General features: G+C 48.3%; 18 protein-coding genes across 18 annotated transcripts; 12 read left to right on the forward strand and 6 right to left on the reverse strand.

Annotated features, from left to right (window-relative positions):
- Nucleotides 1–10: 10 nt before the first annotated feature.
- NEDG_01695 (uncharacterized protein) lies at nucleotides 11–550 on the reverse strand (the record flags this gene model as incomplete). The annotated part of the gene is made up of 1 exon (XM_067689113.1): nucleotides 11–550. One exon carries the CDS (start codon nucleotides 548–550, stop codon nucleotides 11–13), a length of 540 nt encoding a protein of 179 aa, XP_067544587.1.
- Nucleotides 551–565: 15 nt separating this feature from the next.
- Nucleotides 566–913, forward strand: NEDG_01696 (uncharacterized protein; the record flags this gene model as incomplete). The annotated part of the gene is made up of 1 exon (XM_067689114.1): nucleotides 566–913. One exon carries the CDS (start codon nucleotides 566–568, stop codon nucleotides 911–913), a length of 348 nt encoding a protein of 115 aa, XP_067544588.1.
- A 38-nt stretch (nucleotides 914–951) lies between these two features.
- Nucleotides 952–1,368, forward strand: NEDG_01697 (40S ribosomal protein eS24; the record flags this gene model as incomplete). Its single annotated transcript, XM_067689115.1, has 1 exon — nucleotides 952–1,368. The coding sequence occupies one exon, from the start codon at nucleotides 952–954 to the stop codon at nucleotides 1,366–1,368; it is 417 nt and encodes a 138-aa protein (XP_067544589.1).
- Nucleotides 1,369–1,777: 409 nt separating this feature from the next.
- Nucleotides 1,778–4,378, forward strand: NEDG_01698 (pre-mRNA-splicing helicase BRR2; the record flags this gene model as incomplete). Its single annotated transcript, XM_067689116.1, has 1 exon — nucleotides 1,778–4,378. The coding sequence occupies one exon, from the start codon at nucleotides 1,778–1,780 to the stop codon at nucleotides 4,376–4,378; it is 2,601 nt and encodes an 866-aa protein (XP_067544590.1).
- A 218-nt stretch (nucleotides 4,379–4,596) lies between these two features.
- Nucleotides 4,597–5,553, reverse strand: NEDG_01699 (serine/threonine-protein phosphatase 2A activator; the record flags this gene model as incomplete). The annotated part of the gene is made up of 1 exon (XM_067689117.1): nucleotides 4,597–5,553. The coding sequence occupies one exon, from the start codon at nucleotides 5,551–5,553 to the stop codon at nucleotides 4,597–4,599; it is 957 nt and encodes a 318-aa protein (XP_067544591.1).
- Nucleotides 5,554–5,570: 17 nt separating this feature from the next.
- NEDG_01700 (uncharacterized protein) lies at nucleotides 5,571–8,336 on the forward strand (the record flags this gene model as incomplete). The annotated part of the gene is made up of 1 exon (XM_067689118.1): nucleotides 5,571–8,336. The coding sequence occupies one exon, from the start codon at nucleotides 5,571–5,573 to the stop codon at nucleotides 8,334–8,336; it is 2,766 nt and encodes a 921-aa protein (XP_067544592.1).
- Nucleotides 8,337–8,409: 73 nt separating this feature from the next.
- On the forward strand, nucleotides 8,410–10,272 carry NEDG_01701 (uncharacterized protein; the record flags this gene model as incomplete). The annotated part of the gene is made up of 1 exon (XM_067689119.1): nucleotides 8,410–10,272. One exon carries the CDS (start codon nucleotides 8,410–8,412, stop codon nucleotides 10,270–10,272), a length of 1,863 nt encoding a protein of 620 aa, XP_067544593.1.
- A 55-nt stretch (nucleotides 10,273–10,327) lies between these two features.
- Nucleotides 10,328–10,873, forward strand: NEDG_01702 (uncharacterized protein; the record flags this gene model as incomplete). The annotated part of the gene is made up of 1 exon (XM_067689120.1): nucleotides 10,328–10,873. The coding sequence occupies one exon, from the start codon at nucleotides 10,328–10,330 to the stop codon at nucleotides 10,871–10,873; it is 546 nt and encodes a 181-aa protein (XP_067544594.1).
- Nucleotides 10,874–10,928: 55 nt separating this feature from the next.
- On the forward strand, nucleotides 10,929–11,165 carry NEDG_01703 (uncharacterized protein; the record flags this gene model as incomplete). The annotated part of the gene is made up of 1 exon (XM_067689121.1): nucleotides 10,929–11,165. The coding sequence occupies one exon, from the start codon at nucleotides 10,929–10,931 to the stop codon at nucleotides 11,163–11,165; it is 237 nt and encodes a 78-aa protein (XP_067544595.1).
- Nucleotides 11,166–11,376: 211 nt separating this feature from the next.
- Nucleotides 11,377–12,720, forward strand: NEDG_01704 (uncharacterized protein; the record flags this gene model as incomplete). The annotated part of the gene is made up of 1 exon (XM_067689122.1): nucleotides 11,377–12,720. One exon carries the CDS (start codon nucleotides 11,377–11,379, stop codon nucleotides 12,718–12,720), a length of 1,344 nt encoding a protein of 447 aa, XP_067544596.1.
- A 376-nt stretch (nucleotides 12,721–13,096) lies between these two features.
- On the reverse strand, nucleotides 13,097–13,579 carry NEDG_01705 (uncharacterized protein; the record flags this gene model as incomplete). Its single annotated transcript, XM_067689123.1, has 1 exon — nucleotides 13,097–13,579. The coding sequence occupies one exon, from the start codon at nucleotides 13,577–13,579 to the stop codon at nucleotides 13,097–13,099; it is 483 nt and encodes a 160-aa protein (XP_067544597.1).
- Nucleotides 13,580–13,780: 201 nt separating this feature from the next.
- NEDG_01706 (adenylate kinase) lies at nucleotides 13,781–14,422 on the forward strand (the record flags this gene model as incomplete). The annotated part of the gene is made up of 1 exon (XM_067689124.1): nucleotides 13,781–14,422. The coding sequence occupies one exon, from the start codon at nucleotides 13,781–13,783 to the stop codon at nucleotides 14,420–14,422; it is 642 nt and encodes a 213-aa protein (XP_067544598.1).
- A 41-nt stretch (nucleotides 14,423–14,463) lies between these two features.
- On the reverse strand, nucleotides 14,464–15,195 carry NEDG_01707 (uncharacterized protein; the record flags this gene model as incomplete). Its single annotated transcript, XM_067689125.1, has 1 exon — nucleotides 14,464–15,195. One exon carries the CDS (start codon nucleotides 15,193–15,195, stop codon nucleotides 14,464–14,466), a length of 732 nt encoding a protein of 243 aa, XP_067544599.1.
- Nucleotides 15,196–15,271: 76 nt separating this feature from the next.
- NEDG_01708 (DNA-directed RNA polymerase II subunit RPB3) lies at nucleotides 15,272–16,033 on the forward strand (the record flags this gene model as incomplete). Its single annotated transcript, XM_067689126.1, has 1 exon — nucleotides 15,272–16,033. The coding sequence occupies one exon, from the start codon at nucleotides 15,272–15,274 to the stop codon at nucleotides 16,031–16,033; it is 762 nt and encodes a 253-aa protein (XP_067544600.1).
- Nucleotides 16,034–16,148: 115 nt separating this feature from the next.
- Nucleotides 16,149–18,695, reverse strand: NEDG_01709 (uncharacterized protein; the record flags this gene model as incomplete). Its single annotated transcript, XM_067689127.1, has 1 exon — nucleotides 16,149–18,695. The coding sequence occupies one exon, from the start codon at nucleotides 18,693–18,695 to the stop codon at nucleotides 16,149–16,151; it is 2,547 nt and encodes an 848-aa protein (XP_067544601.1).
- Nucleotides 18,696–18,867: 172 nt separating this feature from the next.
- Nucleotides 18,868–19,467, forward strand: NEDG_01710 (uncharacterized protein; the record flags this gene model as incomplete). Its single annotated transcript, XM_067689128.1, has 1 exon — nucleotides 18,868–19,467. The coding sequence occupies one exon, from the start codon at nucleotides 18,868–18,870 to the stop codon at nucleotides 19,465–19,467; it is 600 nt and encodes a 199-aa protein (XP_067544602.1).
- A 78-nt stretch (nucleotides 19,468–19,545) lies between these two features.
- Nucleotides 19,546–21,645, reverse strand: NEDG_01711 (protein HIRA/HIR1; the record flags this gene model as incomplete). Its single annotated transcript, XM_067689129.1, has 1 exon — nucleotides 19,546–21,645. The coding sequence occupies one exon, from the start codon at nucleotides 21,643–21,645 to the stop codon at nucleotides 19,546–19,548; it is 2,100 nt and encodes a 699-aa protein (XP_067544603.1).
- A 31-nt stretch (nucleotides 21,646–21,676) lies between these two features.
- NEDG_01712 (uncharacterized protein) lies at nucleotides 21,677–22,834 on the forward strand (the record flags this gene model as incomplete). The annotated part of the gene is made up of 1 exon (XM_067689130.1): nucleotides 21,677–22,834. The coding sequence occupies one exon, from the start codon at nucleotides 21,677–21,679 to the stop codon at nucleotides 22,832–22,834; it is 1,158 nt and encodes a 385-aa protein (XP_067544604.1).
- Nucleotides 22,835–22,927: the final 93 nt, after the last annotated feature.

The following is a 22,927-nucleotide window of genomic DNA, read 5'->3' on the forward strand; positions in this document are numbered from 1 at the left end:
ACCACCGCGCCTAGCCCATCAATCCACTGACTATGTCTCTTCTGCAGAGGGGACAGCTACCTGAAACCTTCAAAATAGGCGCCATGCACGTTTTGTGGAAGGCATGCGTGCACCTAAGAACAGCACAAACACTGGTCTTTCGGAAATCAACTAGGCAGATGGGACAGGTGCTTTTTTCCCGTTGTGATGCCGAAAGAGTGTCATACCTGCAAAAGGAAATAAACTTTCTTTTTAAGGAGACTGGTCGCAAATCTTTGAGCGGCTCTTTTCTTTCGGGAAAGAGAAGCGGGCCCTCCGAGAGGTACACCCACCTCTCCCTGTCCCTGGTTATGAGTGAACCTGCCATGGCTATGGGATGTGTTCGCGGGTTTTGCGGGTTTTGCGGGCTTCGAGGATTTTGCGGGCTTTGCGAGTTTTGCGGTGCTCGCAGCACAGGGGATACTTTGCTCCTGGCACGAGCACTGACGTACTCTTGGAGAACGTCCATGGCTGAGACACGGGTGCTTGGTAGTGGTGCTAGTATCTCGTCTGTCCGTTTATTCTTAGCCATCCTAAAAAATTGTTTATGGACGATATTCTTCAAGAACTAGCACGAACTGAGAGCGTGGTAGCCACTGAGACCTCCAAAACGGCAAAGCCTCCAAGAACCAACACAGAAAGACTCTTCACAGAAATAGACCAGGTTCTTTCTAGAGTGCACGCCTCACACACCCTCCGCCTGGCCCAGGCTCTACTAACAGACTCCTCCCCCCCCTCTCTCCCCATGAGCTCGTTAAATAAGGTTCAGGTAGCGGTTGAGAAGGGAAAAAAGGAGCTGGAGGAGCAGTGCATGCGGGGTGGAAGCGATCTTTCGGAAGAAAACCTCCACCGAGCACTTGGAGAGCTAGCTGATTTAGCAGAATTAGCAGAGTAACTACTAGTAAATATTTTTTTATTTGCCCACCCTAGCAAATGACAAACACCATTAAGATACTTGAGAAGAAGCAGAACCCTCTTCTGGACAGAATGGAGCTAAAGCTCTCAGTCTACCACCCAAGGAGCTCTACCCCCGACAAGAAAGACATTGCACAAATACTTGGGGAGCAGTTAAGTGCACACTCCGACAACATCATCGTCAGAAACTGCTCCACCCGATTTGGAACACACATCACAACGGCAGCAGCCAAGGTGTACGGAAAGAAGGCGAGTCTTGAGAGAATAGAGCACAAATTCATCCTAAACAGAATCGTGAAGCAGAAGGGCGGCAAAGAAGAAACAAAACTTCCCAGAAAGATGCGCAAGGAGGAGAAGAACAAAAACAAGAAGATAAGAGGAACGAAGGCAACTTTCATGAGAAAGGCTGCCAAGAGACAGGAGAGAAAGGGCTAATAAATACAGAGTTCCAGAGATAAAAATTTGCAAAGCAATGACACAGAGCACGTTTCCAGTTTCTTTTCTGCGACAGCTTAAGATATGGAAGCTACTCACCAAGAGACCGCTTGCCAGGGTGTCTATGGAGGCCTACGGCCTCGGTGTTGTTGGTCTTTACGTGGGTTTTAGCGTTCTGGGAAAGTGCTACTTTTTGCTTGTGGCGTGTCTCTCCTTTTTAGCCTACGGCATTGTTTGTGCCATCCTTTTCCTGGTTATCTTTGATGTTTTCATTAGAATCCTTCTGGGAGAGAGTGAGGGGTTGGGGTAGGGTGGGATACGGTACGGTACGGTACGATAGGGTAGGGTGTGGTTTGCAGTGGTAAGGTGGGGTAGGGTGGGGTAGAAAAGAGCTGCTTGGTTTTTTGCCATGCCTGAGAATTTGCTAGTGCCCGAGAGGAGCAGCGCTTTGGGGAGGTGGAGAGACACTCACCAAAGAATCCTCCAGACAAAGTGGCAGCTAAGAGAGGGACTGAAGGTTCCAAGGGGTAGCCAGCGGGTTGAGGAGGAGGGGTACACCCTCGTTGTCCTAGAGCATGGCAGAAGCCAGGAGGGAACGGACCAGAGGGTGGTGCCCCCCGCGCTGAAGAAGTACTTTCCGTTCGAGTGCTTCAATGCCGTGCAAAGTCTGGTTTTTGAGGGTGTTATGGGGGGCCGAGGGAGTATCTTGCTCTGCTCGCCCACTGGGTCGGGGAAGAGCGAGGTGGGGGTGCTTGCGATTCTGAAGGAGCAGATTGAGAAAAGAGGCAGGGCCAGGGTTATCTATCTGGCGCCTGTTAAAGCCCTGATTTTTGAAATAACTCAAAAATTAGCTAAAAGACTTCCTTTTTTGGTAACTGTTTCAGATACCACTGATGATGTAGGGGGGATTGACTATGAGAAGGTTTCTATTGTTGTGACTACCCCGGAAAGGTACGATGTGCTGTCAAGCAAGGGCAAAGTGTCGCCCACTCTGGTTATTGTTGATGAGATACACGGGCTGAACGATGCGAGGGGCGGGGTGCTCGAAAGCGTGATTCTTCGGAGCATGGACCGGAAAGACACGCGGATTCTTGGGATGAGTGCAACGATTCCTAACTATCAGGACGTTGCGCAGTTCATTGGGGCAAGCCCGTCCAACACTTTCTACTTTGGCCCCGAGTATCGAGAAAGAGTTTGCTACAAGATTTACGGAATGAAGGGGGTGGGGGTTCAGGCAGTTAGCATGCAAGGGCCAGGGTCTATGCCAGGGTTTGGGTCTATGTCTTTGGATATTTTAGAAAAAACCGTTATCAAAGATTTTAACGAAACAAGAACGCTGATTTTTGTAAGCACCAAGGAAGAAACCGCTTCACTGGCTAAACGACTGGGCAGCGCCATTGCCAGGCACCACCCCCAGACCACAAAGCGTCTCCAGGACCTGGCCGCCTACATTGACCAAGCTATAGCCCGAACGAGCCCAGCATCCGAGCTACCCCGAACAGCCCGGGATGTAGAGGCCCTCAAGTGCTTCCGCGAGGAGGCCCTGGCACCTGGGAGCTGGCTGGGGCGGGGGATTGCTGTCCACCACAGCGGCGTGCCTGGAGCGGTCCGAAGGGTGACTGAGGAGCTGCTTGGAAACGGGGTGCTAACTCTGGTGTGTGCAACCACAACCCTGGCGTGGGGGGTCAACCTCCCAGTTGATCGGGTGGTGGTCTATGGAACCCGGACCTTCAAGGAAGCAGCGGGGTGGTCCGAGTACACGCTTGGGGAAATGGTGCAAATGGCAGGCCGTGCCGGAAGAAGGGGCCTTTCAGCATCTGCAGAGGCAGTGATTATCACCGACTCCATGAACACGGTTGCCTACACGCGAATTGCCTCGTTCCAGTTTCCGGTAGAAAGCTTTCTTTCACTTTCATTTACAACCCGTATCTTTTTTGAAGTTGGTTCGGGTAGGGATTCAGTTAAAAAGCTCAGGGAGTGGTTCACAAGAACCTTTGCCTACCTCAGGGCCCAGATGCATCTTGAGCTTACGGCGATACACACCAGCCCAGAAGTCTTGGTTGTGGCTGCGCTGGAGGAGCTTGTTAGTTTGAAGGTCTTGGTTTCACTGGAGGAGCCACTAAGGGTGACAGCGCTGGGGAGGGCCGCCTTCGTTTACTACATGGACCCAAAAAGCATCTTTGACATTGACAGGGTGCTAGATCTGGCAACGGAGGCAAACATTGAGCTAGATGGCGGGGACATACTTCTAATTGCATCAACAGCGAGTGATTTCAAAACACTCAAAAAGGAAAAACCAACTCTTTCTGCCCAAGATCTTCCCTATCCCATCAAAACAGCCAGCGCCGTTACAGCCTTGATTGAAAAGGTGTCCCCGATCAACTATGGAGTCTCTGTGTCTGCGCAACTGCATCTTTTGTCCCGGGGCAGGGCTTATGTTCCTGAAGACGGCAGCCACAAGCGCGACACCCCCGGAGCCACCACCGAAGCACAAACCCCTATCTCGTCACTTCCCAGGGTTCTTTGGGCAATTGTATCCATTGCCTGCACCAAGCTACACCCCTCAGTCTATGCCGCCCATGACCTGGCCAGGGCCCTGGAAACAGGCAGTTGGAGGTACTCCCAAAAAAGAGAAGACATTTCAGGCATAACCGTTGAAGTATCAATCCAAAACAAGCAACCAAACACAAAACCAACCATTCTACCGCTTTCAGCCATTTCTACCTCTATTTTCAGAGCACAGCACACCCAAACCCCACACCCCGAAACCATTACCTTCACCATTCACAACCCCCAGAAGCAAGACTTCTTTATTACCCTTGTCTCAAGCCGTGCCCACTCCCTGCACCTCGCCCTTCACTCTTCCAAGGCCCAAATCAGAGTACCTGCTGAGCTAGATGCACAGCCTAGTAACTTCACCCTCACCATTGACAGATTTAGAGCCTTCGCCACCCCAAGGCTGGTGCACGTGCTGAGCCAAAACGAGCCCAGCATCCAAAAACTTTGCTAATGACCCAGAACGAGCAGTGGAAGACTCCAACCCAGAACGAGCAGTGGAAGCTTCCAGAGGAAGAATATCAGGCGCTGCAAAGGGTTGTCAGTCAAGCTGAGGCGCTTCTTCGCCCGGCACAAAAAGAAGACCTTTCCATTGGCACCCTAGACTACCTCAAGAAGTACCGCCTAGATACAGACCAGGCCTGGGGCTAGCACCCAGGCCTGGCAAGCCTGCTACATTTGAAGAAAGTCGCTCCCAATAAAATGCTGAATGACAACGTACTTGGAAAGGACGACGCCGTCGTACATCTTGATCATGCCTCTGTTTATCTTGGAAAATGGTACATCTTTTAGCGAGTAAATCATTGGAGAGTGCTTCTCAAAGGGCTCTTCAGTTACCTCGGTCTCTTCGTACTGGGCTATCCTCTCCTCAAAGGTGTACCGCAAGGAAGAGCACGACTTATGGACGTGGACAAAGCGCAAGGCCTTGGAAAAGCAAAGATCTTTGTGCTTGCTCTCAAAAAGCGAGGCAAAGGAGAGGTCGTTCCTTTTGCAGAACTGCGAAGACCCCAAAAGAAAAGGAAGCAGCTGGTAATCATCAATGCCCCAGTTTCCGTGGCTCCCAGCAGGCTCTAGCTTGTACTTAAGAATAAGAAGGCGAACCAGCGCAAAGTAGTGCTCGAGGGCGCTAAACAGCTCCTGGGTGGCAACAAGGCCTGCCGTGTGCAGAACAATGAGAAAGCAGAAAAAGTTGAGCTCGTGCCCCGTTCCGTAGTCTATCCTCGTCTTGTTCCCAAAAGAAGCCTCCAGGTACGTTGCCAAGGCCTCGGTGGTTTTTGAGGCTCCGCCATTTAAAAGCACCTCTTTTATGAGCGAGCTGCCCTCTTTAGTCACTCTTTCTAAAAAGACGATGAATCCTCTGTTTCCATACCTCTGGTCGTCCTCCTCAAGAGGCACTTCGTCAATTATCCTCTTTATCCGCTGCAAAAAGGCGTGGATTGGGGTTGTGGCTCCCGGGCTGCTTCTGCCAAGGTCCCAGTCTCTTTTGGTGTCTCCAAGGGTCTTACTCTCCTGGATTTCTTTGTCAAGGAGGGCTATGTACTTGGTCACTGTTTCATAGGCTGGAGAAGCCTTAAACTTCTCCACCTCTCTGTTCTCCATGGTGTTTCCCTGCATTATATCTCTGTCCATCTGAGAAAATTTTAAGAATGAAAGAGGCTATAGCACACATCCCACACGTGCACATTGTGGTAATCATGACGGATAAGAAGCTACGCACCCAGCCAATGAGTGAGTTGAACAAGTACCTGCAAAAGAAGGGGTATTCAATCTACTACCTGAACGATGCCTATCGGAGGAGCACCCCGGTGAGGGAGTGGCCGTACTTTGACGTGGTGCTTTCCTTCTTTTCAGAGGGCATTGATTTTATGAAGGTCCGGGAGTACGTGGCGATGAACGCGCCCGTGGAAATCAACGAGATAGATAAGCAGTTTTTGCTGCTTGATAGAAGGGTTGTTTTGGAAGTTCTTTCACGGATTAAGGTGCCAACGGCTGAAAGGATACTTTACAACGGGACAGCCAGCCACGAGCAGAGCGGGTACTCACTGCCTGCCAGCTCCGGGGGCGGGGGCGGGGAGAGCCAGCTTCTTTCGGTGGTAAGAAAAGAGGCGGGGAAGTTTGGGATTGATCTTGAGGCGCTGATTAGGCCAACTGCGGCCCGGGAGTTTCGGGGCGGGGAGCTCTGGGTTGGCGGGGCATCGATTGGGAAGCCGTACGTGGAAAAGCCTGTTTACAGTGAGAACCACAACATCAACATTTACTTTAGCAAGGGCTGTGGAGAGCGGGGGGAGTGTGTGTGCAAACTTTTCAGGAAAATAGGATCAAAAAGCAGTTATTTTGAAAAACAAACAACAGCTGACTTACCATATCGGGACAACAACACCTCATATATTTATGAAAAGTTTTTAAGGATGCATAACTTTTTAGATATCAAGGCGTATGTGGTTGGGAACAAGGTGTATGCCGAAACAAGGAAGTCACCCGTCAAGGACGGGATTGTCATCAGGAACCAGGCGGGCAAAGAGGCGCGCGAGGTAATGGTCCTCACCCCAAAGGAGGTTGGGGCTGTCAGAAGAACCAGCCGGGCTTTTGGGCAGTTTATTTGCGGGATGGACATTCTTCGGACGGAGGACGGCGCTTTTTTCATCATTGATGTGAACGGGTGGTCCTTTGTCAAAACCAACCCGAAGTACTACACCCACCCGAACCTGAAGAGCCTCGACCAGGCCATTAAAAGAAGAACCCTAAAAAAGCGGGCCAGGTATTCTGACGAGTCCTCGCGGCGCCAAGAACACGTTTTGCTGCGCACGGTGCTTGAGCCCTTCCTTAGCAGCCAGGCGGTTGTCAAGGGCGTGCATGCCATTTACCGCCACGGGAGCCGAACCCCGAAAATGAAGAAAAGGCTTCTTTTCAGCTCCAAGGCTCTCGAAGAGTATGTCCGCCAGGCCAGCCACATGGCAGGAAGGGACACGCAGCGGATCCGGGATATCTACGCCATCCTGGCAGCCACCGAGGAAGAGGAGAATGAAGCACCGCTCAAGCTTCTTGGGAGCATCATTGCCAACAACGCCAATGTAAGGGTGAAGCTCTGCCCGGGGGAGGGTAGCCAGGTCTCTATTCTTCTTAAGTGGGGGGGGACGCTCACTCGCTGCGCCCAGAAAGAAATCGAGTATGAGGCCATTGAGTACGAGGAAGAGCTTTCGCGGATTAGAGGGGGAGTGAGCAGCGCGTCTTCGGGGCGCCCCGGCCACTCCAAGCAAGCCTACACCCCCAAAAAGCTGTTAAATCCACTCAGCCCTGAAAAAACGGCCATTTTTTCCAACACGGAAGAAAGAACCTTTGCCACCGCCTCGGGGTTCCTCAGGGTCCTTGGGTGGGCAGGCAGGTCGAAGGATCCGATTGAGGAAACCAACATTCTCAGCACCCCTCCGAACTCCCAAGAAGAGCGCCCGCCCGGCGAAGCGGCCGGCGCAGAAGACCTCTCGCCCAAGCTCTCAGAGGCATACGACACCCTGAAGAAAAAGGTGTTTATGGCCATTCAAAGCAGCAGCAGCACCCAGACCCCCACCCAGACCCCTAAGTGCAGCTACTGCAAGCAGCTGGGGCTGGCCGACCCTGAAAAACACCCAAACACCCCAAACACCCCAAACACCCCAAACATCCCAAACACCCCAAACATCCCGAAAACCCCAAACATCCCGAACACCCCGAAAACCCCAAACATCCCGAACACCCCGAGCACCGCTTTCTCTTCGGGGTGCAGCTGCACCCACCACTCTTTTTTGAACCGGTGGCTGTTCGTCTTTCAGGAGTACCCAACGCTAACACTTCGCAACTCTAAGCGGGTGATACCTCTTTTGCTTGATTTTATCAACTACGACTTTATTCGGAACTGCAGGTGCATCAACCACATAGACCCGATTTATGGATATTTTAGAGACATATACCCTATTTTTGAAAGATTTTTCAGGTACTCGAGTGATTTGTACATGGCGCGCTTGGGGGCGCACACGGCCAATGCTGCATCGCTAAAGATAGTTAGTTTTATGGCGCAAAGGTTTGGGATTCAGGACACGCTCATTGTCACAAAAAAGTTCACGCTCCTTCTTTTGCTCAAGTATATCATTTCGATTGAGCATCCAGACACGTACGTCAACTGCCAGCTAAAAAAAGAGGTTGAAGAAACGATGCACAACGTTGGGTTTTTGTGCAGCATTACCATCATCCATCTCTCACACGGTGGAAAAGAGTATCTTCTTGTCAGGTACAGTCGAGGCATTGAAGGGGCCAGCCCAGCTACGTTCAAAAACTCAACGGACAACCTCAGAAAACCTTGTCTTCCCGAAAAGATCCTCAAAACCCAGCGAAAAAAGGTTCTCTCGCTCATGCCCCTTTCCAGGTGGAGCACTGGCTAAAGCACACCCAGACCCAGACCCACGACGCACCCACACCCATTTATACAATTTATTTGCCAAGAAACCAGCCTGAATGAGTACACAAACAAGTGCCAACACGCTGCTCTTGCTTATGAAGGAGATGGATAACATTGCCGGCAACAGCAAAGAAGCAGAAGAAAAGATTGGGGAAGTGAAAGAAGCCATTGAAGACGCCCACGCGAAACTGTCCCTGCTCAAGCCCCTCAAACACGAAAGCCTAGTTCACCTCTCAGCCACGGCGCAGTCAAACCTTGAACAAACAAAAAAGCTCCTGGCCGAAATAAAGGTCTTTGACACAACCTACACCTCCCTGTCTGCACAAATTGAAAGGTCAACCAAAGAAGTGTCAACCAAGTCCTTACTCACGCTCTACAAGCAGATCCGGAGAATTGAGAGCTTGGAGCAAACATCGCCACCAATCACTGAAAAAGTAGTTTCACTCACCAAAAGCTTTAGCATTCTTCTGTTTACGCTGATTGACAACATTCCAGACATTATCAGAACACAGAGCGTTGTTGGTTTCTTAAAAATAGCCAAAGTCGTTGAAAAACAAGATCTCAGGGTCAGCAGCCACCGGGACAAGATGTTTGAAGTGTTTTTGGAGTCAATAGAAAGAAAGTTCCGAGAGAAGCTTGATGATACACCAAAATCAGTGCTTTCACCAACGACTCTTGATTTTATTATTTCAGATGCAAAGTCTATCTTTTTAACAGAAGATACCGGTTTGCCTCCGAGGTACAAAATCTTTTCCTTTGCTGCGATCCACTACCACCGCGCCCTCTACGACTACCTAGACGGCCACGCAGAGTCCTTTGACCCAAACGAAGCGCTCTTGATCCTTCTGTGGACCAAAACCTACTACAAAGCCATGAAGGCGCTTGGCAAGCCCAAAAGCACGCTTGGCCCCGTTCTGTTTGCCGACAAAGAGCCTGCGCTCATATCAAGGTACATCACAGCTGCAAACGAAAAACTAAGCACCTGGATAGCCAACCTTGGGAAAATGGAGAGCAAACGGTTCAAAGAAAGGAAAAAGGCCCCCGATCTAGACAGCTCAAACAAGTTCATCAGCATTGGGTTCATGGACCTGCTCCACATCATTCGGCAGCAGCTAGAACCCATCTACGAGCACGAAGAAATCTTCAAGCAGGTCTCAGAACACGTCAAAACCTACACCGAGAATTTTAAAGATACGCTTGTGGAAACCATCAATAGCGAGCTAGCCCTGGTGCTAAAAGACAAAGCCAAAAGCGGGTTTGAGGAGTACTCAATAGCGATAGGCAACAGCGGGCTTAAGTTCATGGACTGTCTCCAAAGCCTGCCTTTCTACGCCCACTCGTCCATCCAGGCAATTGGCGACGTTTTCTACGACTGTTTTCTCGCCTCAAATGTGGCGCTAACCAAAAACATTCTTTACGTGGCCCACCCAGCGCTGAAGCACCTGTTTACCTCAGCCTGGACCTCCGAGCCCGTCTCAGACACACTGATTGCAACTCTCAAAGACTACCTGACCGACTACAAAGAAACCATGATTGACTACGCATTCACACTTTTTGTTTCTTCGCTTATCATTCAGGTATCAACAACATATGTTGATCGACTCTGCAAAAAGCACTCGGTCTTCAGAAAAGAGCACCTTTCTCTTCTGGCAGCCGATAAAAAGAAGTACCAAACCTTTTTCTCAGCATACATCTCCAAAGACACCCTCCGTAACAATTTTTCCTACTTTGATTTCCTTATTCGTCTTACCACCACCGACAACTTAATCATCACCGTCTCAGAAGTCTCTGCCTTCTACAAGGCCTTCCCAGAGGAGCCTTCCGACAGGATAAAAACCATCCTAAGGAAAATGCCCGGCGGAAGCAAAGACTTTGCCTCCGAAGTCCTCAAAAGAGCAGAAATCCCACCGTCCAGGTAATAACGGATCAAATAATAATACTTTGTCTTTATAATTTATTTTTTGTTTATTAGCGATGCTGCTACTCTTCCTCCTGAAGACTGTTTTACTAGGCCTAGCTATCCTTGGAGGGTCAATCGGCTTTGTAGCTTCTCTCTACAAGGCCATCCACTTTATTGAAGAGTACCCCTCCCGAGCCAAAGAAAAGATCACCCTTCTAATTTACGGGGTCTGTTTAATGCACACGCTTCTTTTCCTTAGAGGCTTCTCCCTGGTGGCAATTGCCTTCTCCCTGGTCTCACAGCTTCTTTTCTTCAACCTTCTGGATAGCTATCCACAAATAGAAACAGCTGGGGCAGGTTTTATTTGCGCAGTGATCATGGCCTTCCTCAATCACATGTACTTCCTAAACTCAATGCTTAAACAGAAAACAGGCATCTTTGAAATCTTTTTCTACTTCTTTGTCATTGTCTGGGCCGTTCCCTTCACCTTCTTTTTGAGCCTTACGGCTAACGATGAGACCCTTGGCATCCCGGGAGGCAGAAAACCAATGAAACGCACCTTTGCTGGCCGGGTAATGGATAGGCTGCTCTCAAGAGACAAGGTTTGGGAGGATAGATAGCTACACCTGCTACATTGTTTCTAACAAGCAGATATACAAGAAAGAAAGGGCCTCCATGAACGGAAGAGGGGAAGAAAACAGCCTGGCAGGTTTTTGCGACGTCTACTACCAAGAGTTCAGGCCACAGGGCACAGTCCTCTACACAGGCGAAGACATACTCCCCGAGCCGTACAGCGATGACGGGTACCCCAAAAAAGACTCAACCACGTACCAATACACCACCTTTGATGAACCATTCTCCACCCGCACGATCATATTTAAGATCCCAATGAGCTACCTCAGGCGCCGATAATAAATACCCAGCCCCAGTCCTGGTCTTGGTCCGTGGCAGCGCTTGGCCCAGTCCTGGCCTTGGTCCGTGGTAGTGCTTGGCCCAGTCCTGGCAACCCTTAAACCCGGCCAATCAACTAGCTGTCTCTGATTGGCCCCTAAAGTTTCATCCTCAACCAATGACCAGGCGTCTCTTGAACCAACCCTATAAATGCTGCAAGCCAGGGGAGGGCATGGGACTCATCGACAAGATTTCAGAGGTGGCCAAGCACTCTGAGCACTCGAACAAGAACAAAGAAGATGCCAAGGCATCAGGTACCCCAAACACCACCGAAAAGCCCAATGAAATGTCGATCATCAACAGTGTTCAATCACCCACCCAGACTCAGCCCTCGACCCAGCCCTCGACTCAGACCAAACCCTCTAAGTCAATGAAAGATAGGCTTAAGAAGCAAGGGAGCATTGAAGTAAAAAGAGAAGCAACGGGGCTAGAAGGTGGACTAAGCAGTGCTTCGGACGTAAACAAGAGTGTAAAACCCTCCATGGCAAAAACCTCAGACGTTCCCACAGACGACCCTACCTCCCTGATTAACAAAGAAGCAACAGTAAAGAAAACCAACCCCCAAGGTGAACTAGCGGGAGGCCTAGAAAACAAAACATCAAGCTCAGACATTAACTCGGGCAAGGTCAAGGGCATAGTTACCGACTTTGCTGTCTCGGGAGGCATTGGCACAGACACAGGCACCGATATAACCAAGCACAAGCACGGTGATGGCAAGAAAGGAAAGCCTGAGGAGGAAAAACACAAAATCAAGAAAGCAACTAACGCGGGCCGCACAGAGGAAGGAAGTAATCTAAAAGCACTAAAAACAACCAAATCACGACATGAACACAGCCACGACCATCCTCCTACACCCTACCCCACAGACCAGCCCACTAAACAGCCCACAGACCAGCCCAAAACCACCGTTGAAACCAAGGTAGACCAAAAGCCAGTCAATGGAGGTGTGGAGCGAACAACAGAAATAACCCACCGCACTGAAACGGAAGAAAAGGCTCCCATAAAGCCAAGCGAGGTGGTAGGTGCTGGGTTGGTAGGTGCCGGTGTAGCAGGTGCTGGAACAACAGCAAACCCCAACCCCAACCCCAACCAGAACACAGCACCTGTAGCTGGAAAAGCAGCTGCTACCTCAACCTTCAGTGAATGGAGACGTTTTGAAGAAAAACCTGAAGTATCAAGCAACTCGTACCTCTACATTGACAGGGCCAATAGCGACGTGCTTTATGAGTCCTCAGCTAGCAAGCGAAGGTACTTTATTCAGTTCCTATGGACAACCAGACACTTTACCATCTCAAAAAACGGTATTCTTAAATACTATCGCAACCCGAACGGAAAAAGACGGGGAGAGTTTGACCTGAAGAAAGACTTTACTGACATGTCCACCTACGAAACCACTGGAAAGTATCCTTACCGAATCACACTTGCCAGTAGCAAAGATGATGATCTAGGCTTTGAAACGGCAGAAAAGAGAGACGAGTTCTTCCACTGGCTCGAGAGTGCCACCCAAGACAATTGAATAGATGGTACCGCAGTCTCGTACGCCCCGAACCCCCGAAACCACACCACCACCAGCCCCCAAACCAGATGTGCGGCCATATGCTCGGGTAAGCACCGGATCCCGTTTCGATCTCCGAAGTTAAGCCCGTGACAGCCTTGATAGTACTGCGAAGGGAGACCGCGTGGGAACACAAGGTGCTGCATTTTTTGTTTATTTTTCTTTCCTGGGTCTTGAGCAGGGGTATGGAGGAGTACGTGGCTAAGAACTTCAAAGGCTTCAAAAAGCGTGGGCCTCTGCCAGTGTCTGAAGAGGTGTCCTATGAGATAGATCCAAAAGAAAACGTTTTTAAATCAGAGCTGTTCAGGCGACTCTCTGCCTCCTTTGATTTGTAGCTTTATTCTCTCCGAACGATGCACTCGTAAACGTTGAAAAAGAAGAGCCTAATCTGCCCCTCTTCAAAGAAGATCTCTTTGTGGAGGTACTCTGGCATGTTTTCAATGGTGCTTTCTACAAAGCTGTACTTGTACACTCCTTTACATAGGCTAAGAATAAAGCTAATTCGTCTAGTTTCTTCTCCCTGGTGTATTTCGTGGGTGCAGTGGAGGTTTCCATTGACCTGGGTTATGGTAAGCCCGGTCATGGAGGGGTAGTCTACAGCTGCAGGTGCCAGGGCTCTTAAGTAGCTGTTTTCTTCCTTTAGTGCCTTTATGTAGTCATCCCTGGCCTTGTCTTTCTCTTTGTAGTATTTTACTAAATCTAAGACGTTGGTAGAAGCAATGGGTGCCTCTTCTTCTCTTTCTTCTTTAGTCGCCTGCGCTGCTCTTGGTTTGTACGGTGTTCTCTTGGCAGCTGTTCGTCTGGGTGTTCGTGCGGACATGAAAACAAAAAAGAAAGAGAATAAAATGACATCTGTGGGATTCGAACCCACGCCCTGTAAAGGATAGCATCTTGAGTGCCACGTCTTAGACCGCTCGACCAAGATGCCTCACAAAGACCGGGGGTGTGTGGGTAGTGTTCGGGTGTTTTGGTAGGTGTCTTTAAACAAGTGGCTGGCAAATTTAGCCAAATATTTTTATTAATGAAAGAGAAGCTTGACTACAAGCTGCTTTTCGTGGGTCCTCCTCTGGCTGGGAAGGGCACACAGTGCAAGCTTCTTTCCAAAGAGCTGGGAATCCCGCACATCTCTTCAGGTGATATTTTACGCCTGGAGATGGAGAAAGACACCGATTTAGCCAAAATGATAAAAACAAAACTGTCACATGGCGAGTTTGTCTCGGATGCGATTATTATGGAGCTAATCAACAATGCCATCAAAGAACAGAAACGAGGATTTATCCTTGACGGCTACCCTAGAACTGTTGAGCAGCTAAACAGCATCAAATTTGATTATGATGCAATTGTTTTTATTAACACCCCGATCGAGTACATCCTAGATCGGATAGAAGGCAGATTGTGCCACCCCTCTTCGGGGCGGATCTACCATACCAGGTACAACCCCCCAAAGGCCATGAATCTTGACGATCTTACAGGAGAGCCCCTCATAAAAAGAGATGACGACCGGATAGAGCTGGTCCAGCGACGAGTTCTTGACTTTATTGAAAAGACGGGTGGTGTGATTGAGAGGGGGCTGGAGCTAAAAAAGCTTCTCACCATCGATGGTGGCCGGGAGAAAGAGGAGGTAAACAGAGACATTCTTGGTGCACTGGAAAAACTGCAGTAGTACATACATTTGTTGGGCGGCGAGGTGTTATTAGGAGGAGTCTAAACAGCAGGACATATAACACTAAAATTTGTTGAGACGTTATAATCAAGATCAGTGATCAAAAACGGAAGGTTGTTTGTTTTTATCAGGGTGTTGATAAAAGTAATGTTTCTTGGGCGAAGCCAAACATTGTTCAGGACCAAGCCTTTGATGGCATTGCCGGTTTTAAAAAACACAAACACTGCTGTTTGTCTGGTTCTCAGGTTATAGTTGTAGGCTGATATTCTCAGATTATATGGAGTTTCTTGGCTTTCCATAAATAAAAGCTCCCTAGTGGTTGTGGTTTGGAAGTGCATGTATTCTCTGGTGCTAACTACTTCGTCTGGTGCTATTTGGTAGAGCATTGTCATTTCTATGTCTCCTGGATTGTCGGTGTACGGCGCCAGGGTGTCATACATCATGTTCTCAAAATCTGAGTCGTCTAGGTCCTCCGATGTTCTAATGACCCCGAATTCGTAGAGAACGTCGTAGAGACTGAGCGCCATCTGGTTTGATAGCTTTCTTGAGGACTGTCGGTTGGTATTTTCGATATCTCTGGCATCTTCAATGTTTTGGATCTTTTCAGTGCCCCAATTTGGATCAAGATCACAAACATCCTCACCAGAGTCAACAGAAACAACATCATAGGCAACGGACCGTGGGGTGGTTGTAATGAGCAAAAGCGTAAGCACTCCGGCCATAACCAGCAGTACAATCACCAGCAGTGTAAAGAAATGGGTTTTTGGGCGCATACAAACAATTTGCAAAAATTAAATGTAGCTAATTTATTTAGCTTCAGAAGTGCAAAAAAGCACTGCAAAATATTTTATGGTAAAAATAGAGGTGCAGGACGTATCCGAAGAAAACATCAAGTTTACCCTCTCGGGGTGCACGCTTGCTTTTGCCAACGCCCTTAGAAGAGTTATTCTTACTGAAATACCAACCCTTGCCATTGAGATCGTTCAATACGACAAGAACTACACGGTTATCCCCGAAGAAATGACCACTGACCGTCTTGGTCTGATTCCAATTGACAGCACCAATGCTGAGAGGTACCAGTACACCAAAGACTGCAGCTGCAAGGACTATTGCTCACAATGCTCTGTTTCCATCCTTCTTGATGTTTCAAACACCACAGATACGGTGCGCAGTGTGACGTCTAAGAGCTTCTTTGTGGAAGGAAATGGTCCCCAGGTAGGGGATTCTACCTTCCCCTCGCTTATTACCCGATTAGGCATTAATCAATCAATCAAATGTAAGTGTATTGCTGTTAAAGGAAAAGGAAAAACGCACTCAAAGTGGTCGCCTGTCTCGGCCGTAGCCTTTGGATACGATGGAGACAACAAACACGGACACACAAGATACTGGCACGAGCAGAACATAAATGCAGAGTGGCCCGCTGCCTGGTTTATGCCAGAAGATGCCCAGGCACAGAGTGAAGAGTTTATTTACGACAAAGAACCTGAAACCTTCTTTTTTGACGTTGAAGTGGTTAAAGCGTGTCTTTCTCCTGAAGAAGTTCTCTTTCGGGCAATGAAGATACTTGGTGACAAGTTTCAGCAAATATTTGAGGCCCTGGAGGATAGATAGGGCTGTGTGTGTGTCCGTCTATGTGTCCGTCTATGTGTGCGGTTTTGAAATAAAAGAGTACGGGTTAGTTCGGGTTAGGACAGTAAGTCTGTTTATTCTTCGGGTTTTTGGGCTGTTATTGGGGCAGACTTGAAACGTAGGTCTTAGCCATTTCAATGACTTTGTCAACCGTTTCCTTTGTTCCATAGTCCTTCTCAAACTTAAGGTAGATCTTGAAGATACCCTTGGCTGCGCCTGGTGAGACGTCATCTGAAACTACTGAGCGATCAAGGATGTTTCGGGTGTAGTTTATGTCTGCAAGACTCTTGATGCTTGATACCTCTAGGTTGATGTGTTTGATTATCCAATCAACTTTGTTTTTGTTGGTAACTGATGCAATGCTCTTTTCAATGGCTGTGCGTGCTTCTTTCTTTGAAATGGCGTAGAGGGCGCCGATGTATTCCATCTCAACTTCTTTTTTGTCTGCAGCCTTTAACTCTGAGCATGCAATCTGTTCCGAGACCGTTGACAGAACTGCCAGGCTCTGTTCTTTCTGGGCGAGGAAAATAAGCTCTTTAAACCCGTAGGGTGACTCTTTCCTCTGCCGGATGAACATCAGGCAAAGCTTCTTGTAAAGGGCAGTGTTTTTGGTGAGCCTGGTGTTGTCAATGCTCTTTTTGAGGAAGTTTGAGCCGTCTCTTTTAACTCCCTCCTTAAGCACCTCGTCCTCGTCCTCTTCGGTGAGGGGTGTTGGCGAGGCGCCCATGGCGGAAACTAGAGCAACACAAACCTTCTTTTTTGATTCGGGCGACTCAATCACTTTTAAAGCTTTTCTCCAAATCTCAACGGCTTTTTTCAAAGGCAGTGAAATGATCCTCTTAGTCCAGGGCTCGGCATTGTCTTTGCTGTTGAATAACTCCATTTCAAGCTCTTCGTCGTTTTCACTCTCTGCCTCTGAGAGGCTTTCTTCCTCTTCCTCTATGCCGTAAGCGAGTGGCTCTTGAAGGTTGGCTCGGGGGAAGGCTTCTGGCTCGATTTGTGTGTGCGTGCTTGCCATGTTTAGTATTTCGTACTTCTTGATTGATCCCTCAACTCGGCCGTTTTCATAGTCTATGTCGTAAAGAACCATTTTAACCGCCTGTCCTAAATGGAGCAGTGTCATCCACTCTTTGACGAACCTTGAGCTAACCTCGGCGATTTTTATCCGGATGACAAAGTCTTTGGAAAGCTTGGCAAAGGCACCGTAGGGGTAGATTTTGGTGATAACTCCTTCAACAATTTGTCCGTTGGTGTACTTTTTAGCCTCTTCTATCGCTATCTCTTTCCAGCTTCGCCGCGGTTCTTTGCCTTTTTTAAGAAGGGCCCGGGCCTCTTTGGTTTTCCCTTGGAGAGTGGTTGGAGCTACCTCGTTGCTTCCATCTGCCAGCAGCTTGTTCCCCAGGTAGACCTTGGCATACCCTGTTACGTCATTGACTTGGAGGTTGTAGAGTTTGCCAATGTAGGGCTCTTCTTCGGTAGCTCTTTTGATCCAAACGATGTTTCGGTTGATGGTTTCGCATTTGATTGCTGTTGCATTCATGTCTTTGACCACTCCTTTGACTATTGCCCCAATATCGAGGTCAATGGGGTCTTCGCTGTTAATCAGCGTTTCTTTTGCTGTTAGTGAGATAAGGTATCCATTGATGCAAAATATTTTCACTTTGATGGTGTCTCCTTCCTTAAATAGCGGTACTGACTCATTGGTTGAGTGGTCTGTGTAGTGCCTGCTTGAAAGAATCCCAATTAGGTTGACTTCTTCCATTTTGACCACTGATGACCTTTCCCCAATCGAGGTAACCGTTCCCTCGAACACCCGCCCGATGTACTCCTGGGAGGGGAGTGTGTTTTGGAGAACTTCCTGGTACTCGTCAAAGGGGATGCAGTGAATTGTTTCTCGGTCCTCCGAGATGTAGACTGTGATGATTCTGACGCCTGCGCCATTTTCTAGCTCTTGGCTGCTCTCAACGATGGCATTCCGGATGCCTAAACACTCACAGGTGTACAAAAACCTTCTTTTGGTGAAAAATGCCTTTTCCTCCCCTCTAATATGTTTTGGTATCCCGGTAATGGTCGCTCGAAGAATAATGCCGGGCGCTATTTCTTCCCTTTCTCCAATGTATATTTCTCGGTCTGTTTCATCGCTTAGCAGGTAGGTTGACCCGCTCACACTGCTCACCTGGAACACTCCAAGGTCTCCAGCTTTGTATTTTGTGTTTGTCTGCACAACCGCCCTTTTGTTTGGCATGCCTATTTCAACGGTGTATCCTATTTCTTCGGTATGGGTGATAAACCCAGTAACCAGTGACTGCTGCCGCAACATCTTTTGGACAAAGAAGGTACACTCGTACCTCCCCTGCCTCTCTCCAAGAATCATCAGCTCAACGTAGAGCTCGGGGTTAAACGTCTTCATAAAAAAGCTAGGTGTGGTTTTGGTGTCAATAATGTCTTTGATGGCCTCTAGCTCGTTTTTGATGTACTCTTTGTAGCAAACAGCTGTTTTTCCGTTTGGAAGCTTGAACTCAATGGCATCTATCTTTTCTCTGAAAAAGCTTCCCAGCGCAATCCCTCCAACCTTGTAACTTCCCGTAGCTGTTTCTAACTTGTGCTTCTTGACTGCTCTCTTTCCGAATAAGATTCTTTTCATACTAAAAAAAATATTCATCAATAAATACTCTGGTCTTACTCCAAAATAACCGTCATATCTCTAAAACTGGATATAGAGTGGTTTCGGTTGGAAATGACCTAATATAGAAATATTTTCTATTCGAACCCGAAATACTGCAATATAAGGAAATATTCTAAAAAATATTTTCAGAATGTCGAATGGTGATGGTTTTACACATACGGGTTCAATATTTATATTCGACAACCGCTTCTCTTTCTTTGAGTGCCTGAACTTACTCCCGAGGATTCAGAAGATCTTCTACATTTCAGGTGCTGTTGTCTTCGTTTATCTCCTGGCTGCCCTTATAATCAAGATCCGGAGTATGTCTATGGCCTCGAGCCCTATTAGCCGAGCCAACTCCTGGCTGGAGGCCAATGCCTCAAAGAAGACAAACATGTCCCAGAGCATCACCTCTGCAGGTGATTCTAGCTTTCTCTACAGACGCCAAACCACCAAGAAAATTACTAAGAGGTCGTGGTTTGCGCGTCTTAAGATATCCAAGCCGTTTCGTATGCTGTGGAGCGGGTTACACAACGAGATAATGCTGGCTATTCACATGGCAGCTTACTGTGCCTTTATTATGCTCGTGTATTCGTGTATCATAGCGTTCCACACGTGGTTACTAAACACCAAACTATACGCCACCACCGACCTAGCCACCACCACATACTACAACAACCAGGGAAAAGCCTCCAACTTCTTTGACTTTTCTACACCCCCCAGGCCCTATGTTATATTTTCCACTGACTAGCCCTGCCCAGGCCTGCCCCTTAGAACCTGAGCCAGGCATTTAAAAATAAGCGAGCAACTATAACTATAACATATGCTTTTACTGGTAGGGGCGGTACCTTCGCTCAAGGTCTTTGATTTTGTAGTGAACAAACTTTTGAAGACTTTCTGAGTCTCCAGCCTTCCACAGAGCCATTCTGACAAACTCGGCTCCCCCAGCACCTGCCCTGTGAAGGAACGCCTCAATGATCCCATCTACCCGGTTAACTAGCCCGGGACTGCACTCCAGCGCATTGGCTGAGGCTGCCACAATCTTTAAGAGCGAGTCTTCAACCGCGGGCCAGTTCTCGTGGCTCATGCTTACTAAGAACCTATTTTCCAAAAACTCAAGGGTGCTATCCCCACTATCTTCTATCTCTGTGAAAGTATCGGAAAACACTGATGGCCCGTTTAGCTCCAGAATAAACCACGTTCTTATTTTCGGGTCGTAGTATTGCGTGGTTCCATCTGCATAGAGGGCAAGCAAGAAGTACCTTCTGTCAAGTGACACATTAACAACTGCTGGTCCGTTTACAAGAACGTCCTCTATGCTTGCACTTCCGCTCAGGTCTAAAACCTTGAACTTACCTGGGAGGATGATTAAAACTTTTTCCTCCTGGGTATCAACTGCCACAACTTTTGCAAACGGCATCACTGGAAGTACCTGAACACACTTTTCAATGTTGTAGACCCATACGCTTTCAAAACTCTTGGATCCCCCGGTGTAGGTCTCACTGACAACCACCAATATGGCCCCACTTGCTGCAAAAGTCTTGGTTTTAAGCCCCGTGGAGGTGAACCACTCGGCCCCCCCCTTGGTAATGGTCAAAAGAGAAATACTTCGCGAAACTGTGATTCTGTACATGCTACTGTTATGCACCACCTCTAAAACAGCTGGACACTTCTCTTCTGGCAGACCTGCATCTGTCTCCGGCCGTGGAACGTAAAGAACCACCCGCGGGCCTCTTGCATACTCTTTACTATCGGATAGCGCAAGTGGCGCAATCAACCGAGGAACTATTTTCGGCTTAGGTGCTGTGCTGGCTGTGGAGATAGCGACAGGCTCCTGAGTAGACGCCCCCTCCGCTCCTGGAAGCTCTGTTTCTTCAACTGGGAGATGGATGAACTCTTTGCTGTAGGCCAGATTCTGCCCCTGATCTATTTCCGGAACACTGCCCACCCCCAGCTCGTTCGGGGAGAAGACTATTTCAAGAATGGACCCGTCGTAGGCACAGGCAATCAGGGAAATCCCGTCGCTTGACCACCGCATGTCCATAATAGGCTGCTCGGCCACTTCTTTCAGGAGGATCAGCGGTTTTGATGCTCCTGAGCTCCAAATCGCAATGCTTCTGTCCTGGGATCCGGTAGCAACGATGTATCCCATGGTTTCTTTCTTCTTCCAAACTCTTGGGTTGAATGCTACCACCTCTGCTGGTGCCACATGCCCAACGAGGGTGTAATCTCTGATAAGACTGGACGAAAGCACCGAAACTGCGTCTCTTCTATCAACAAATGCCAGCCCACATCCAATGTACCTACCATCCGGGCTCCAGGACATTCTGCCAAAGAAAGACTCGGTGTGGACCCCTCGGAATGGCTTCTTGGTGCTTGCTACTTTGACAAGGTCTTTGCTGTAAAGAAAAAGCTCTCCCTCGTCGCCGTACGTTGACAAAAAGACCCCGCCCGGGCTGAATGAAAGCCCTTTGCACCCTTTTTCATGTCTTTCCAGGCGCTTGATGACTGTTAGGGTTTTTCGGTCATAAACAATGACGCTACCATCGTATCCGCCCGTGGCCAAGTACTTTGGTGACCAGGAAACGCTTGAAACGTCTGAGCGATGGTCTGCCATCTTTTTCTTGTGGTAAATGTGCAGAACACCTTCTTTTTCTTCAACTCCCCAGATAATTACCTGCCCACCATCTGACGCCGAAGCCAGTAGGTCTCCTTCGTCGGTGAACCTAACACAAAGGACTGCCCCTGCATGTTTTGAAACCTTTCCCACCTCAATGCTTTCTTTGGTCTCTATTTTCCATATATGGATTACTCCGTCCTGTCCTCCGCTCACAACAAACAGTTTGTTCTTTGGCCAGAAGTCAACGCTAAAGACTGTGCATTTCTTCTTGTTCAGGAAATGCCCAGTGCTGGTGAGAACCACCTTCATGACAAGCAATAAAAAAATACTTTTCTGAGGAATGGCTCGATGCTCGTCATGTGGTAAGCCAACTAAAAAGATTGACAACATGTACATCTGCCCGGACGGCCACTCTCTCCATGCAGTTGACGAGCTGTCAGAATTCACCGGCGCCCCTGGTGGAAGGGCTCTTAAGAAAAAGCGTGTTATAAGCACAACAGGCTTAAAAGCCCTCTCTTCTACTGAGCTCCACCTACTGGTTGGGATAGACCTATTCCAGGAAGCCATTAAGCTATTTGGGATCCCGTACTCGGTCGCCTCTACCTATCTCCCCATACTTTACACCATCCTAGAACAGGACATGCAGAAAAAAGCGGACCGAATCCGGCAATATACCAGTATGATGTTTTTCTTGGTGTACCTGATCAAACGGGACTATGAAGAGACAAAAGGGAACGTCTTTCTCTATTTTGATTTTACCCGAAAACTGTTAAGTGATGCGAAGCTTGCTAAATTCATTGTTGCAAAAACACACAAACTATCCACCATCACCCGAAAACCGCTTAGTTGGTCTGTGAGGGTGGTAAACAAGCTAGACAAGGGGCTACGCGATCTTCAACACTTTCTCCCAACCCGCAAAGAGCTAATGTGTGGCATTTATGGAAACCTTAGCGACAACGTTCTTGATGCCGTCTGTGTATACTTTGGGCTCACCAAAACAGAGAAACTAGCTTCGGGTTTTGTTAACTTCAAAGACTCTCTTTCTCTCATACAGATTGAGGAGGTTGTCAACAAGCTGATCTTTCCCGAGCACCTCGTGGGGGTGTATCTCTACTACTACTACCTGTTCGGGTGCCACTTAACCATGATAGACAATTCCGTTAAAATCCAGGAACACGTTTCACCAACCACCAACATAAGGACAATTCAGGACTTTTTCTCCCGAGAAACCTCTTTCACTGGATACAAACAACTTAACAGCTACCTCTTCCAAATTGAAACCCAGCCCTCTGACCAGATCGTTCTGAATCCTCTGGAGTTTCCAGTGGAGTCCTTTGGAACCGCAATTACTCCCAACTTGCACATAAAGCTTTCTACGGGTATTTTTATCCAGCTAGCATGCGGCCTTGGGGTCAAAGAACAGCTGCTCTTAGATCTGATTCGCATAACTGGGTTCAGGTACACCCGGTTTATTACGGGGTTGACAAGGTTCTGGTGACTTCTGCTTGGCCTGTGTTCGGGTTAGTTTGCAAATTTAACTAAATCAAAGACCTATACTTTATTTCTAAGACACGGGTTTTGTTCGGGCAGT

The sequence above is a fragment of the Nematocida displodere genome (assembly GCF_001642395.1).
Source record: "Nematocida displodere strain JUm2807 chromosome Unknown 7, whole genome shotgun sequence".
NCBI lineage: Eukaryota > Fungi > Microsporidia > Nematocida > Nematocida displodere.